Consider the following 16,469-nt stretch of genomic DNA (forward strand, 5'->3'; position numbering starts at 1 on the left):
GCCAGTTGATAATCTAGTTTCCTACGGCCCGCGAATGCACCGGCAGGTTTTTGTCCTGACGTAATCGATAAACGTCCAGAAGGGGGCGGAGCCCGGCGGAAAGATGGCGTTTTTACGCTGTAGAAGAGATCCCTGTGGTGTTATCTGCCTGGTTTTAACTTACTTCAGCGTGTTTTACGCAGACTATGTGGTCATACAGTATGTTCTCATCCCTGCCTATGCTGAGAGGTCAGTAATGGAAGTTTTAATCTCGTTTAAACCGTTTAAAACAGCCGACATGGAGTCTGTTCCTGTTCGCTGCCTCTCCATTCATTTAGCAAACAGGTCTGACAGCATCCCGAGTCTACTCCGAAAACGGTCGTTTATTTATGTATATATATTTTACTTTTAATCACAAATATCAGTGAGTGGGTGAATTTAAGGTGGATATTTGTAATCAGAGAAATCCTTTTAAAATCTGCCTTCGGGACAAAAAAACAAAAACATTAGCTGTTTGCTAACTGTGTTTACGTCAGTTGATGTCTTCCTGTTTGTGTATTTTTATAGATCAACAAAAACTCTTGAATGTGAAAAAGAATAAATAGTTTTAAAACAGCTCAACTGAAGTTTAAACTCGTTTCTGATGCAGTTTGTTGGGGACAGCTTTGAACATTTTTTAAGTGTTGGTTAAAACCAAAACAAAAACAACATCGTGCTGTTTTCAGTTCTCTTTTTCTTTACATGTGATCATTTGACCCAGTCATCAGTCATGATAGAGACACTTTCTGCACATTGTTTATTACATGACAACGAAGCTGCTGTACAAAATCCATGCATAGTAAATGTTTGTTTTCTGAGGCACTAAGTGATTTTTCTCCTGCTGCTTCTTTCCGGCAGCGTTTGGGGAATGCTGCATGGATCCCTGTTCAACCTGATCCTGCTGCTGCTGCTGGCCTGCCACTCCAAAGCCGTCTTCTCAGATCCTGGTTGGTCGAAGTCACTAAAACCTTCAGCTACAGACGCTTATCTTCAGAGTAACTATTGCGATGATTGGTCTTTGTTTAATGTTCTGTCAATTAAACTCACAAAGAGTTTAAATTCAACTGTCAGATTTACTTTATTTTTAAACCAACTACTTTGATGTTTAAAATATTTGCATTGAAGAGAGCTAATCAGGGTTTTGTAGTCCATTAGATTTGTAGTTTCATTTCAGGTTCAGCAGATTATCGGGTAAAACGTTAATATAACTTAAAGCTCAACTAAAACATAACATAGAAAGTACTTATTTTAGACAGCACTGCAAAAACATAACATTTTTTCAAGTATTTTTGTTTCTAATGGAAATATCTTAGTACATTTAAAATAAAACACAACTAACTCACAAGTAACTTTTAACAAAACTGTAGCAATCTGTCTGTGCGTTTGGCGTTTCATATCTGTCTCCAGGCATGGTGCCGCTCCCGGACACGGCCATGGACTTCTCAGACCTGCGATCTCAGCCGTCTCGGATGAACGAGCGGGTCGGTTTCTCAGCATCTCTGTTCAAAAGTGAAGGAGGTTCTGGTGGCTGAATTTGATCAAGTTGGACTGTTTTCTTGTTTTAGCGTCTTAAATGTTGAAAATGTGCCGCTTTCTTAAATTCTGATTGGACCTGATGGATCTGTTTGTTAAAAAGTAACTGAAGCTAAAATGTTTCAGCTGCTGCTAGAATTAAACCGGTCCATGCTGCTGGGTGCTGCTGGGTTCTGCTGGGTTCTGCTGGGTGTTTTAAGGTTGAGGGGACCCGGTCCGACTCGGTCGGTTCTGCAGAACCTCAGTGAGCCTCTGGTGGTTGTTGTTGTCAGAGCTGTGACGGCTGGACGGTGTGCAGCCGCTGCGAGATCTACAGACCTCCCAGAGCGCACCACTGCAGGGTCTGCCAGCGGTGCATCCGCCGCATGGACCACCACTGTCCCTGGTGAGACCGCACACGTCCAACCGTCTGTCCAACCGTCTGTCCATCCATTCATTAGTTACCTCATCCATCCATCCATCCATCCATCCATCCATCCATCATCATCATCATCATCATCATCATCATCATCATCATCATCATCATCATCCATCCATCCATCCATCCATCCATCCATCCATCCATCCATCCATCCATCCATCCATCCATCCATCCATCCATCCATCATCCATCCATCCATCCATCCATCCATCCATCCATCCATCCATCCATCCATCAGTTTATCCATCCATCCATCCATCCATCCATCCATCCATTCATTCATTCATTCATTCATTCATTGATTGTGAAATCTTCTTCTTCATCTTCCTCCTCCTCCATTTTCCAGGATCAATAATTGTGTCGGGGAGTTGAACCAGAAATATTTCATCCAGTTTCTCTTCTACACCGGTGAGTCGCTACAGAAATCTGTTCTCTGCATATTTACTGTCATTTCAAAATAAAAACCCAAGCAGCTCTTCCGCCTTTAGTCGCTTTTACCAACAACCAGTCAACCCAAACTGCCTGGTTCACTGGGACCAGACCTGAACTGGCTCCCAGCTCAGACCCGGCTGAGCGTTTCGTTTGTGCGCATGCAGGCGTCGCCAGCCTGTACTCCATGGTTCTGGTGGTGTGGGCCTGGATGTGGCGGATCCGGAACGAGAGGGAAGGCGACGCCGACAAAGAGGGAGAAGAGTCGCCGAGCAAACATCTGATAGTGTGAGTTCAGTGGACAGCAGGGGGCGCCGCTGTGGGTGTGGAAGCTTCCTGTTCACTGGCGTTTCCTCTTGTCTCCGGGTCAGAGCTCATTACCTCATCCTGCTGGTGGAGTCGGTGCTGTTCGGGGTGTTCGTCATGGTCATCTTCTACGATCAGGTAGGACCGACTCTTTTCTGTTCTGAACTGATCCTGGACTCGTTCACCTCCACAAACACAACATCTTACCAAGTCCAGTTTCTACTGGACAGTTTCCACTTGAAATAAGGCAAAAATAACTTAAAAGCAACTTTTCAGCAAATATAGACACATGTTTAAATCAATACTTGTTGAATATTGATTAAATAAGTACTAGTTACACTGGCAGATTATTATTTTTTAAAGATGTAAAAAAATGTATAAAATACTAGTAAATTGAACCTGTTGTATTGTTTTTGTCTCTAAAGTTTGGAAAGGTTTGAGAACGTATCTTGGAAATGCTTTATGAAACATAATATGTGCATTTTTAATTTGAAATAATTAAAAAAAAACAGTTTTGTCTGTAAATATGTTCTAAATTAAAAATCATCACCTGGTACAAATTCTGTAAAAAAAAATAAAAAAAAATCAATAAAATAAATGTTTGTGTTAGAAGCATTTATTTAATCCTTTACTACAAATGATCAAGTGTTCACTAAAGAAATTAGACAGTAAAAATGTTTCTTTTCTTATTTAAATACATACTTGTATTATTTGTTTATTTGCATCTTTTGAGGCATTTGTTTAACTTTATATAAAAGGTTTAAATAAAATCTGTTTTTATTTGATTAATGGTCAGAATAATCAATAATCTCCGCTCAGCTGATCTCCATCATCACTGATGAGACGCCCATCGAGCAGATGAAGAACCGGCTGATGATCAGAGAGCGCAGCTCCTCCTCCTCGCCGTCCTCCGCCGCTCCGCAGCAGCCGCACGCCACCCGCAAGCCCAAGCTGGCTCTGCTGAGGGAGGTCTTCGGTCGAGGTGGGTCTCCGTCCGCCTCCGTCTTCACCAAAACTCCTCACCCCGACTAGAGAAGGGGCTCCAGAACCGCTTCCCTCCGCTTGCTTAACGATCCCGCTTATCGGCTCCCGTAACGTGAGGCGAATTCCGACGCGCTCCGTATTTTCATTTGGAAAATATCCAACCTGGCGTCACGGCAGAAACGCTCCGAAATATGTTTATATTTCACAAAAAAAGACAAATTAGAGCTCGTTGCAGAATGTTGGGAACTTTAATCACCATAAAAAGACGAAATACCTCCAGTTTACCGTACGAATCTAAAGGTTTGATGCGTTGCTTAGCAACGGCAGTGACTCAGCGCAGCGCCTCCTGCTGTGAAAGTCCCAGGAGACGTTAAACTTCTCCTCATCCTGGTTATCATTAATGTTGGCACCATACTGAATGAATAATCTTCTAATATTAACATTTACATTCATATTCAGTAAATAAAACATATTTTCCGACGAGGCTCATTTATTATGTTGGAAGCACAAAAACCCTTGATGTGCGTTTCATGCTAAAACGTTCTCTTTGAAGGAGGGATTCTTATTGCGTAAACATGTTTTGATTTTCTCTGAATCAAATTGATCGCGTTTGAATTAAAGAGTTTATTTCCTGACTCGGTGAGAATCGATAAATCCCGATCGATTCCCTAAGAACATTCCCGACTCACCAGCTTCCCGCTTCGTCCAGGTTCGGTTTTCTGCTGGCTGCTGCCGCTCCACTCCAGCCCGCCGTCGGCCGGAGGAATCAGCTACTCCGCCCTGCCCGACTACGACGTCTGACCTCCGACCTGCGAGCGGAGGAGCGGATGTTTGTGTGTGAAGGAATGACTTTACTGCCTAAAAATGATGTCTCGTCTTTCAGCTGAGAGGTGAAAATGAAGAAGGGATGACTGAGCAGAGCGTGTTTGCATTCACGTGATGAACGAGTGGATGGATGAATGGATGAATGGATGAATGAATGAATGAATGAATGAATGAATGAATGATGCACTGAGTTCTAGCGGTTTTACCCTCCAGGACCTGAAGAAGCGGTTCAGCTTCAGACTCATCAAACACTTTTTGCTGAAAACGGCACTGAGCTTCTTGTGAAGTTTTGCGACCAGCGCGTCCTCAGATCTTTCTGTGTCTGTTTATAGCAGCGTTTCCCTGGAAACCGGGAGAGTCGATCCGTTTTTAATGACTTTTGTCCTGGTTTCAACGGGAACCATGCAGAACTCATGCAGTTTGAACGTCAGGGATGGACCGAATGTTTCAAACTTCACTAACATTTCAGTACATCACTCTTTAAAAATCACAAAATGCAAAAATTAATGATGAAATACTCAACCAAAACTACTACTTGGTATTAAATACTAATCTTATTGCACTGCGAAAAACACTTTCCAATAACAATAAATCTGATCTAAATACTGATGATCCGTATTCCTGTCGCAATAAGACATTTTTCCAGACGATAAATTGTGTCAAACGTTCTTACGATAAACGATTTTATTGTTGTTTTGAGACAATTTTCCATTAATATATTGGTAATAATGCCATGATAATACAAGAACACGTTGGCCGAGATCAATAAACTTCATATTCAGATGAACATTTAACACTGGAATAGGAAGACATTTTAAATATCCAAAATAAATAAACAAACCAACAAATAAAATGATTTCTGAAGTTTCTGTAAACAAAAATGTTCCTCAAAAAAAGCAACTAGTTGAGATTAAAATCCCAGACTGAAGACTTTTATCATCCAGTTTTTAGTGGAAAATCGATAAACTGTACAAATGGATGCAGAGTTATGGAGTTTGTTTAAATTTACCATGTGATTAAATGGTTTATGATCATTTTTTGTGATAAACCTCACAGGTGTTTTTCTGTATGCTTGCTCTGCAGTCCAACAACAAACCTTTAAACTCCCAAACAAGCCTAAATATTTCAGTTTCATGTTTCAGATAATTTCACTACCAGACACTTTAATACTCAACAGTTTGTGCTAAATTTGACTTCAGCATCAAGGCAGAAGAAAACAGTTTTTCTCAATTAATTTAATTCCTTTCTTGTTTGACTTTTTTTTGTTGACACCATCAGTGAACAAAAACATTATGTTTCATCACCATGATTGACTTATTTGGCCGTTTTATTGTTTTAAATTGGTCAGCAGCGCCCCCTGCTGTTTACTACAAGGGTTTTTGGTCCCTAAAGAGAAATTTTACAAGTTCAGAAACTCAGGAAACTTCTATAAATGTGGATAAAAGATGATTTACGTTTGAATATACATGAAATTATCAGGTTAAATTGGGAATCATTTTGTATTTCAGTCGTTTAATTTTGTATAAGTAAATTGATGAATCTGTCAAGTCTAGATGATTTAATAATATTTTCACGATAAGTCAATGTGTATGTTACATTTAGGGATTTACATTAATGCTAAGCACAAACGGGTGCGATTCAACATCCATGAAGAGTTTTGTTTTCTACTTTTATCTTTATTTTTATGACTTTCGCTCAATCAGAATACACTCACTCTGTGTTTTCTGTTACACAACTGAAGAAACCATTACTCACATTATTTATAACTCTGATTGTAAATGTTTATTTTTATGGAAGGGATGAAGTTGCCTTTCCACACAACATTTTTTGAATTTCTGCTTAATTTATGATAAAAGAGTTTAAGGGTTCTGCTCATTTCAGCCCTTCTCCAATTTGTACTTTTACTTTTTTTATTTTACCTGATTCCCGCAAAATGTTTCACAGTGTTAATTTATATCCCTAACACTACAACACAAATATTTTGTCAACTTCTTTTTTTCATATTAGCATTTTTAAGACAGCAACTTGCAGTTTTAGCTTCAGTTTAGGCTGAACTGATTCACCCACATTACCAAGTTAATAACGAGTGTTTCTGCAGATTTTATTAAGATTTATTGACTTAAACCAAATATTTAGGTGTAGAGAATGAGATAGTTTGAGTTTTAAATGTCATAAAGAAGCTAATCAGTGTCTTAGATCTCAGCTAGCATTTGTAGCTAGCGCTACAGCTAACTGATTTACTTAATGAGCTTTTAAATGTCCAGTATTTCAACTGGATTAGTGCAAATAAGCAAACCAAAGATGGAAACCTAACAAAAAATAGGATATTATGTTTAAACAGGTTTATTTAATTCAGATAAGGACAACAGTCAAGCAATTTCTGCAACTAGCCTAGCGTAGCTAGCCGTCAGTTAGCTGTTCAGTCATTTTTCATTTAGTGAGTATCTGTTGTTGCTGACCAACATTTGGGAAGTTTTAACCTGTCAAAGTATGACAGTGTTTGTAATCAGAGCACATGAAGGGTTCCTAAAAACCCCAACAGATCATTTTGAAAATGTTTTAAAGCAAAGGCAGCTTCATCCCGTTTGTGTTTTTATATAAACGTGTTTATAGTTATTTTGAATCGTGTGTCCAGCCTGGGTTCAGACACACAGGTGCTTTATTGGCTTATGAATTATTCTCACATAAAGCATCACAAAAAGAGCTGCTAAATGAAAAGATAAAAGGATTTTTAAAAACGTTTTCAGTGAATTATGTTAATTTTATCACTGCACCATTAATGCGCCACTCGGTGTAAAAATGTGGCGAAAATATTGGAAAGAAATTATGAGAAACTTGCAGAGATTCAAAATTATAGCAGGTTAAGTTTTTTTAAAGCATGTTTCATGTTGCATATTAGTTTCATTCTGCCAGAGTAAAACCAGATATTTGGTTAAAACGAATCGGATCACTAAACTGGACCTGAAACATTTCCTCAGTTTAAGTTGTTCTGAGCAACAATGAAACAAAACTTATAAAACATAAAGATGGTGAACATTATTTAACTGAAAAAGAACATTTTGTATGTTTCCATTAATTTTCCAGTTTGGGACTGGGTGATGCTTTCTGAAGGTTTCTCATAACTTCTGTCTGCGGTGGTAAATCCTGGTTCTGGTTCTGGTTCTGGGTGTGGAGGCTCATGTTTTATACTGACTCATTATGAAGGGAAACGTCAATGAATCTCTGAGATATTTATTATGATTTCTAACATTAATGTTGTGTAAAAAGGTTTGAAAGGGAAGAGAAACTGAAAGTTTTATTTGAAGTTGAATTTATTTTAGTGAAGCACCTGAAAACATTTCAGACTCTGTGTGTGTGTGTGTGTGTGTGTGTGTGTGTGTGTGTGTGTGTGTGTGTGTGTGTGTGTCTGTGTGTTTTATCAGGGTGCTGGTTTCCTTGGTTGTGATAAATGCAGTTGATCTGTTTCTCCATTTATTTTTTTATCTTATTAGGGTGCGCTTGTTTTGATTCATCTCTCCATTACACTGCAAAAACTCAAAGTCTTACCAAGTATATCTGGTCTAGTTTCTGCTGCTGGTATCTTAGTTTTGTCTTATTTCAAATGTACTAATTTACAGGTAACGTTTCTCCAAGATGTAGGAATTAGTTTTAAGTCAGTAATTTCTTGATATTGATGGAAAAAGTTCTGGTAGATTATTTCTCTTTATAATAAGGGAAAAATCTGCCAGTGGAGTTTTTACGTTTCCTGAAGTTTTAAGGAATATTTTTACTTAAAACAAGCTCCTGTCTTGCTGAAGTTATTTTATATTTTTGCAGTGTAGTGGTTTGTTTTAAGTCAGTAAAATATTGATTTTTTTTTAAAAGTACAAGATCATTTCACTAGTAACAATGCAGTTTTCCCATGTTATAAGTGAAAAACTCTAATCAATATTTAGGAATTATTAACTTTAAACAGTTTCATATTTCTTGCTGGAAAGTTACTTATAAGTTTTGTCTTATTTCAATTGTCCTGAGACGTTTGCACTAGGTGATATTTTGTTTTTGCAGTGTAACGACTAGTGAAGATAAAAATCCAACACAGGTGAGCAAAACAAGCGCACTGAAGGAACGTCTGCACAAACAGAGAAGCTAACAGTTAGCCGCCACTCAAACAGTCTTTTGGCTCATAAAACTTGTTTTTATTATTTTAAATAAACCCAAAAGTATCTGATCTAGAACTGCTGTCAATAAAACCCAGAAAAAACGTTTTATTTACTCTGAGGGAAACAACTTACTGTGCAGTTCAGAAGAAGCAGTTTTGAAGCTGACAGAATGTCTTTTTTAAAATAAAGGTCAGCGTTTGTATGTTTCTCCTGCGGCTGTCAGTTTCGAGTGAAAACCGAGTTTGATATCTTGTGGTTTCTTGATGAACAAGTTTACAACCGAACTCTGTTTGCTTTAAGATGTTGTTACGATCTTGAAACCGTGACCTGTGTATTTTTTTTGTCTTCTTGACATGCTGCTCGTTAAAATCCAAATAAAACCGATATCTTTTAATCTGCTCTGCCTCAACTTGACGTGTTGACTTGTCGCACACATTTAAATATACAGAAAGTTAATATGTTTCATATAATCTGGTTAATTGAGAGAAAGGGAAACAAATGCTTATGAAATATTAAAGTCTAACACAAGATGGAGACAGAAAATAGTCAAAATGTTTGATTTTATTGAGATTACTTAAAGTTACAGAGTGTCTGCCTAAAACTGTTCAGCATGATTTATCAAAAAGCAGAAAAACAAACGGAAACCTCAGTAGAATCTACAAAAATACAAATATTGAGTAAATGGATTGAAACTTAAGGCATAAATTGTGGATTAAATCAGTAAATATATTCACTCCAATGATGAAACGTATAAAAGCTGCAGCAGTAAAACCCCTGAAATGAGATCAGAAAGAGAAAGTTTAAGGAAATATGCTGGAAAATGTATGTAAATAAAAAAAAAAAATAAAATCACAGTTACCTGCGTGGACACGTTGCACTTTCCATGATTAAACACCAGAGGTCGCTGTTGCATTGGCGAGCGCACTGCTGCTTTTCAGCACAAGCAGAGAGCTGTTGGACGGCAGCCCCAGACTCACCAGCTCATCTTTAATCTGGAAAATGACAAATCTATCTTCAAAAAACTAAAATCTGTCCCTTTGTTCAAACTCACAATGTTTTTGCTTTTGATTCCAGACTAAACACAAAATAATTTGAGAAAACTTTCAACTCTGTTGGCAATAATTTTCCTATCATTACAAATTAAAACTCTTTATTTGCATCTATGTCCCAAATTTGCATCATTTTTGAATTGCAGTTGTTGGGCCACACAAAAGTCAGCCCAAGGTCCAGGAACGGCCCCCGGGCCACAGTTTGGACACCCCCATTGTAAGCGATAAGAAACGAGGAAAACCAGCAACACTCTTTGTAGTTTTCAGACAAAAACTCACCTTCTGCAGGACGACTTCATTGACGATTCCTCCCTGTGACAATGAAGACAAAACCTTCATGTTGACTCGAACCACCGTCCCTAAAGGTTCAGAGTCAGTCAGTGGAGATTTGATCACATGTTTAATAAACATAATTATCAGGTTCATCACAAAGGGAACTGACTGATCAAGATGAGATCAGGGAGTTTACTCACCAAGCTCGACTTGCACAATGACGCATCGAAGCTCAGAGTGGTACTTCTCTGAGCTGTGAAGAGAGAATTAATGCAGCAAACTGGAGGCCAGGGGTGTCCAAAGTGTGGCCCAGGGGCCATTTATGGCCAAACAAAATGGATTGTTCATCCATAAATGGATTTTGTTTGGTCACAAGTCAAGAATGGTAAAAAAAAAAAATTTGGCCAATTCAACAGAAAACAATTTATGTTTTTCTTTTAATAAAGCAACTGTCTACTAATAGTTTAGTCTTGTTTCTATAGTGGAAATATGTCAGTACACTTGAAATAAGACAAAACTATGTTAAACGTGAGAAATGGAAGATCGTTTTAAGTTAATAATTCCTTAATTTTGATGGAAAAGTGCTAGTTTTACTGGCAGATAAATTTACTTATAATAAGGCAATTTCTGCATTAGTGAAATAATCTGCCAATGAAACTAGAACATTTTCATTAATAATAAGGAATTACTGACTTAAAACAAGCTCCTATATCTTGCTGATAGATCGGTGTAGATCATAGATCACTTCCTTGCAAAAAGCTGCATGTAGATCTTAAAATTTTGAGTATTTGAGTCAATCGAGGGTTAATATTAGAACAGGAAACCAAATAAAACTGTATATATTGAACAAAAACCTTTGGTTTGTTGCAGATCAGACTTTTACCTTTCTATTATCCCACTGCTTACCTGCCTGTCTTTCACCGAGGTTGTTAAAAAAAACTTTTTAACACTATTCGTTCCTTTTTCCAGAGATTAAAACACACTTTTCTTGTGTCTCAACATGCTTGAAACAGGCAATAGTTCAATCTGGACCAGACTTTCTCAACCTGTGCACCGGCTATTTGACGCAGCATGAGCTTAAAGTGCAACAGTTAGCTTAGGGTTGTGTTGAAAATTAATAATGATAAGTGGCTTATCACCGGGTCATTCAGAAAAAAAGCTGAAGATACCGGTGGAAAAAAACAATGCCATCGGCACACAGATCAGAAATGTTTATGTTAAAATTTGAGCGCTATGAGAAAACTCTGAGAGTCTTTGACGGCCCAGCAGTCAGGTTTTATCTCAAGTTCAAGTGTCGTGACGTCTTGCTGGCCTTAGCAGGAACATGAAGCAGGAGATGGATGGATAAAAAACAGCAAATGTGATTTACCGGTATGTTTTCATTCCAAACGTGAGCTGAGGTCAAAGGATCGTGACCAAAAGAATGAGATTCCAGATAAAAGTGGCTCAAGTTGATTTCCTTCAGAAATCTACCAAGCAAAACAGAACCAAGTTCAGTTACTAAACTATGTCTTCAGTGCAGGTTGGCATTCAAATCCTTTCCTGTTTTTGAGAAAAATAAAAAAGCTGCCAAACAACCAATCAAAACACAATTCTGAGGAGGGCGGAGCCACCGAGAGTGAGAGCTGAGCACCGAAAAGGGAAAAAGTGGAAACCTACTCATTTGATGGGAGTCGGCTCTTTTTGTTCACTATTATAAAGGAATGATGCTCAGATTTAGATCATTTGTGGGCTGTTTTATCCTAAAAAATAATTTCTGTATTATTATACATCACATTTCACATATTTGGGGTTTGACTAAATTTCTTGTGTTATTTTTATATACAGTATATTTAAAAAAAAATCCAGCTGATACTTTATGAGAAGATACTCACTTCAGCGTTGCCTGGACAACGAAGCAGATGGGGTGGCTCTCTCCTTCTTCACTAACTGATGGCGTCCATCTCAGAGTGAAGTTTCCAGATCCTGATGAAGTCTTAACCACAGTGGCCGGCCCGCTGAACAGCAGCTCAGAGATTCTTTAACAGAGAAAAGAAAATGTAAATTTCATAGAACAATGACATCAACAAGTGGATTACAGGAATACTATCAGTCATCTCTAATCTTTGATTCACATTTCTGAAGTTATCAAAAACAAACCATTTTGTTTGGTTCTTTGTCTTGATTTAATCTTTATTTCATTGAAAACAATTGAAATAAGTTTTTTTTTCTTGATGACACAGACCTGTGATATTCTAGTAACAGGTTGAATACTTAAGATTAAAAAAAACAAATTCAAAGCAGTGAGGAGTTTCAGATGGCATTTTCAAAGAAACAGGGCCAAGCTATCACCAGGAACATTTTCTATGTCAAAAGCACCAATAAAATGTTCCAAATACATACCATCAGAGCCTGTTGATGCATATTTTACACATATCAAAGACTAAATTGGAGGCATTTTACCCATCTAGTGGTCAAATTTATGCCAACTTTTTACTTAGCTAAATTAATATCTATGAATTTAGATAGATTTGCTAATATTCAGCTTCTACAAAATAAACATCAGTAATACTAAAACTTATAACTTGTAAAAGAATTTACACAAAAGCTACAACTGGATTTTACATGAAGTATTTAAGGTTAAACCACATTTTTAATGGAGGAGATGCTTTGGTCGTCACTCACGTAGCATTAGCAGCCTCGGCAGCGATGCTAATTTCCAGGGGTTGATTCACCCTGGTGGACATCTTGGCTCTGTTTGCTGGAGTTGGAGGTAGAAACTTTGGAAGAAACAATCCTTCTGTGCAGGATGGTACCACAGGGTCCACTGTAAAGAAACAGAGAAAACAAAAATGCAGGTGATATTCTGGGAGGATCACCTTGAACTTCCCATCAAATTAGTTCTTCAAATGTTTTATCAAACTACTTGTACTGAAAGTGTGAGGTTTTGTTTCTCCTCTTTGCTGAACATCATCTGCCGTATCTTCTGTCACCTTCGTTCACCTGGAAATGCCTCCATACCGCCGGCTCAGCTCCTCCTCTAAAGTCATTCTGCCATTTTTATCAGCTCCTCTGCGTACATACTTGTCTTATCCTCTTTCTTTTTATGTGTCTCATTTGTGGGAAATGAAGCTCCCATCATGCTGGTATCAAAGCACTTTTATAAATACAGCACAACTACACACAGTATCGGACATATCGGCATCGGCGCCTCCCTGTTTAAAGTCACAGAACCGACCAAACTGCAGAGAGTTTAAGATAGAAACTCTTACCACGTAAAACAAACTGGAGTGGTATTTTGCTGATGGCCTGACTGGTGGTTTTGGTTGTTTGAGCCCCGTAAACAGTGGTCAGTGTAATTGTTTGCTTTGGGAAATCCTCCAGCACCAGCTGCACTGCATACGGACCTTCATTGGTGCTATTGGTTCTGTTGAAGGAGAGAGTGCAGGACTGCACAGAAAAACACTGGTTCAGTCTGAGGAAGCATTTCATGCTGCATAAACCTGCAGAAGGTTTTCCTCACCGATGATATGTTTAGGATAGACGGAGGAGCACAAGGGTTACATTCATACAATGAATCAGATCCAAATCTGCATTCAACGTTGTCTCCGTCAGGGTCAAACGCCATCAAGTCGTAATCTCTCTGACAGTTTGAAGGAACCCTGAAAGACAAACGTCACTGGCTGTTATCTCCGCTCAACTTTCCCTTCTCATCCCAGCTTTCGTCTGTCAGCATTGACCTGGAACATAAACGTCTTTACGACTCGCTGAGCCTGTCGTCCTTCTGGTTTTCTCAAAGTTTCTGCCTTTCTGACGCTCTGATCATGTTACCCTTATTTCTGACTTTATGGCTGTTTTATTTTATTTAGGTGTTATCCATCTTTGTCTTTCTTCAAACTCACATTGTCGTCCTCAGAACAAAAGCACATTTTTTATCAATTGTCCTCAATAAGACCAAAACATTATCTCAAATTCCAATCAACTGACTGATCTTGTAGTTGTTTTAAGTAAGTCGACTAACAGGTTCATCAAGGAAGCTTCAACTGAACTTTGGGATCAACAGTAAACATATTTTAAGAGTTTGTTACGTAATACTGCTCTTTTTTTTTAGTTATCTCTCTAAACTTCATCCACAAAACATGTACAGTGCAAAAACGGAAAGTCCTACCAAGTATTGTTGGTCTAGTTTCTAGGAAAAATATCTTAAAATATCTTAATACACTGAAATAAGACAAAACTAAGTTATAAGTTTTCAGCAAGATATCGGAGTATGTTTCCAGTAAGTAATTTTTCCCATGTTATAAATAATCTTCCAATGGACCTAGAACTTTTTAATCAATATTAAGGATTTACTTGCTTAAAACAAGCTCCTAAGTTAGTTTCATCTTGTTTAAAGTGTATTTAGGATATTTAGAGACTGGTAATATTTTGTGTTTTAGCAGAGTAGTGACGATGCGAACCTCACAGCTGGCATGATGGTGCTCTGAGGGGAAGCGTTTGGCTTCCTGGTATCCGATCGTATTCCCAGTTCCACAAAAGTCTCAGCTCTCCAAGACACAACGTTATTTTGGATGTAATCTATCCAGTTGCCACCCGCAAACCTTTAGTGAAAAAAGAAACTCATATTAAAGAAACATGGTAATAAGGCTTCTTCTGAATACTAGTCTTGAAAATAATCATGTAGTTTTTTAAAGCAGTTAAATGTTCTTGTGCTTCCTCTGACAACTTGTGGTTCCAGACAGGAGCTGATCACAAAAAAAGTCTGTTTACTGCTAGAAAAGTAACTAAAATGTCGTTTTTAGCAAAAGAAAATGAAAGAAAAACCAAAACCAACCAATAAAAACACCATAGCTCAAAATATGCCTGTCTATAATCCAGATAGTTTACTCTCAAGATATAGAGAAATGCTAAAAGCATCTTACACAAGCTGGGTTAAATAGCTTGGAAAAATGAGCGTAGTCATGGTTCCTTCTCGCTGACACCACTCTCCACTGGGCTCCATGTCGACCTCCTGCAGGGTGGGATTCAGGCTCCCACAGTAACCGAGGCAGCTCCATATGTCAGAGTGGTAGCAGGAGGTGAAGCCCAGCTTGTAGCGTAAACTCACCTGCAGAGTCAGAGGTGAAAATGTTAAGATAAACCCAACCCCACCTGCAGATGCCGCTAAATGGCGTTATTACGCACCGTTACGGATCCATCTGCATGAGTTTGCTTTGGGTAGTAGGTCATCATTGTGCCCAAAAAGTGAGTGGCGTGTGTGCCGCCGAGCAGCAGCAGCAGCACCAAGCACAGCATCGTGAATGTTGGAGCTCAACAGGAAGAACGTCGAGTTAAATGAACAACTCAGACACCTGGTCTTCTGCCACGCCTCTCAGTGACAATGAGCGGTCAGGTGTGACGAGATGTTTGTCCTCTTTTATCTGCTCTGTTTGCATTTTTGGTTCAATTCACCAGCTTTTACCCTCAGGTGAAGCTCCCTGAACATCTGCACCCCTTGGTTTCCTCTTTACTTTGTTTGGTCCAAAATTACTGCCAGGCAGTTCAAAGTGTTTTTGTCTCCCTTGATGACAAAAACATGTTTGTTTTCCTGTCGAACTCGATCACTGCAACCTTTCGAAGAACCGTCAGCTCTGAGTTCTGAGAAAGGTTTCACCTGGCAGACTCCGCAGAGAACAATGAAGAGATAAGTTTAAGGTGCTCCACCCATAGCTGTTAGTCTGGGCCACATACCATCCAAACCACAATGTTCTGCTACAAACACAGCAGAGAACTGAACCAGTCATAACATAAAGCTCCACCGTTTCACTGTGGTTCTGATACCAACCGGTCCACTTAAAAAACAAACACATTTTTAAATTTGTCTTGAATTCAGGGATGTGCATCTTTCCTCTCATACTCGTGTGTATGGAAGTTTCCCAGCAGATAAATCTGTTTCCTTAAGTTTTTTTTGTTTAGGTTTGCAAACACATTCGCATAACAAACCACACACAAAGTTTTTATTTTAATTGAACCTTTTTGATAGAGTGCACGAATGTGTTTTAATCAGGTGGAGGGCAGGAAAGAGGAGGAGCTTCTTAAAGAGACAGAGGCCCATTTTCAGAGTGCTTTTAATGGACGCTACTACATATCAATAAACTGGAAGACTTTGATATTTTTGAATTTTGTTCACAGATAAACTCTTAATGGATTTGTGTTTCTAAACAAAATGTTTGTGACCTTTGCAGTGACGGCATCTGACCATTCTCTGTTTCCCCTTATGAATATTATCTCTCGCTTTCAGAGAGTTTCCCCAAACCGGGTAACATCCTGGTCATAATGCAAATCCAGACCAGGACATTTTCCAGGAATGGACCGGAGCTCGTCTGGTGAAGTTTAACTGCGTTTTCCTCTGAAAACTTTTGCTTTTTCTCTGGAGACTTTGACTCTGTCAACATGTTGCCGCCTGTGTTGCTGCTGCTGTCAATCAGCGGAGCTCAGGCTGCTTATTATGGGATAGTCTTTACCTACTCC

General features: G+C 38.6%; 2 protein-coding genes across 2 annotated transcripts; one reads left to right on the forward strand and one right to left on the reverse strand.

The window, feature by feature from the left end:
• Nucleotides 1-89: 89 nt before the first annotated feature.
• On the forward strand, nt 90-7,530 carry LOC106955301 (palmitoyltransferase ZDHHC3). Its single transcript, XM_015045402.1, has 9 exons — nt 90-228; nt 877-965; nt 1,426-1,499; nt 1,824-1,936; nt 2,319-2,380; nt 2,569-2,689; nt 2,773-2,845; nt 3,527-3,689; nt 4,401-7,530. The coding sequence occupies exons 1-9, from the start codon at nt 104-106 to the stop codon at nt 4,490-4,492; spliced, it is 912 nt and encodes a 303-aa protein (XP_014900888.1). The 5' UTR covers nt 90-103; the 3' UTR covers nt 4,493-7,530.
• Nucleotides 7,531-8,691: 1,161 nt separating this feature from the next.
• Nucleotides 8,692-15,590, reverse strand: LOC106955299 (uncharacterized). The gene is made up of 11 exons (XM_015045401.1): nt 15,144-15,590; nt 14,882-15,066; nt 14,420-14,560; nt 13,483-13,621; nt 13,232-13,409; nt 12,645-12,786; nt 11,855-11,998; nt 10,181-10,233; nt 9,987-10,066; nt 9,518-9,650; nt 8,692-9,432 (listed from the first exon to the last, which is right to left on the reverse strand). The coding sequence occupies exons 1-10, from the start codon at nt 15,252-15,254 to the stop codon at nt 9,546-9,548; spliced, it is 1,278 nt and encodes a 425-aa protein (XP_014900887.1). The 5' UTR covers nt 15,255-15,590; the 3' UTR covers nt 8,692-9,432; nt 9,518-9,545.
• Nucleotides 15,591-16,469: the final 879 nt, after the last annotated feature.

This window comes from Poecilia latipinna, unplaced genomic scaffold, assembly GCF_001443285.1.
Source record: "Poecilia latipinna isolate Pla-1442-1.1 unplaced genomic scaffold, P_latipinna-1.0 Scaffold724, whole genome shotgun sequence".
Lineage (NCBI taxonomy): Eukaryota > Metazoa > Chordata > Actinopteri > Cyprinodontiformes > Poeciliidae > Poecilia > Poecilia latipinna.

Coding starts and splice junctions, on each gene's coding strand:
- LOC106955299 (XM_015045401.1), bottom strand. CDS start 15,254: ATGCTGTGCTTGGTGCTGCTGCTGCTGCTCGGCGGCACACACGCCACT. Junction 14,561..14,881: donor AGCTATTTAACCCAGCTTGT/GTAAGATGCTTT, acceptor TTTTCACTAAAG/GTTTGCGGGTGGCAACTGGA. Junction 12,787..13,231: donor ACTCCAGTTTGTTTTACGTG/GTAAGAGTTTCT, acceptor GTTTCTTTACAG/TGGACCCTGTGGTACCATCC.
- LOC106955301 (XM_015045402.1), top strand. CDS start 104: ATGGCGTTTTTACGCTGTAGAAGAGATCCCTGTGGTGTTATCTGCCTG. Junction 1,937..2,318: donor ATGGACCACCACTGTCCCTG/GTGAGACCGCAC, acceptor TCCATTTTCCAG/GATCAATAATTGTGTCGGGG. Junction 2,381..2,568: donor CCAGTTTCTCTTCTACACCG/GTGAGTCGCTAC, acceptor GTGCGCATGCAG/GCGTCGCCAGCCTGTACTCC.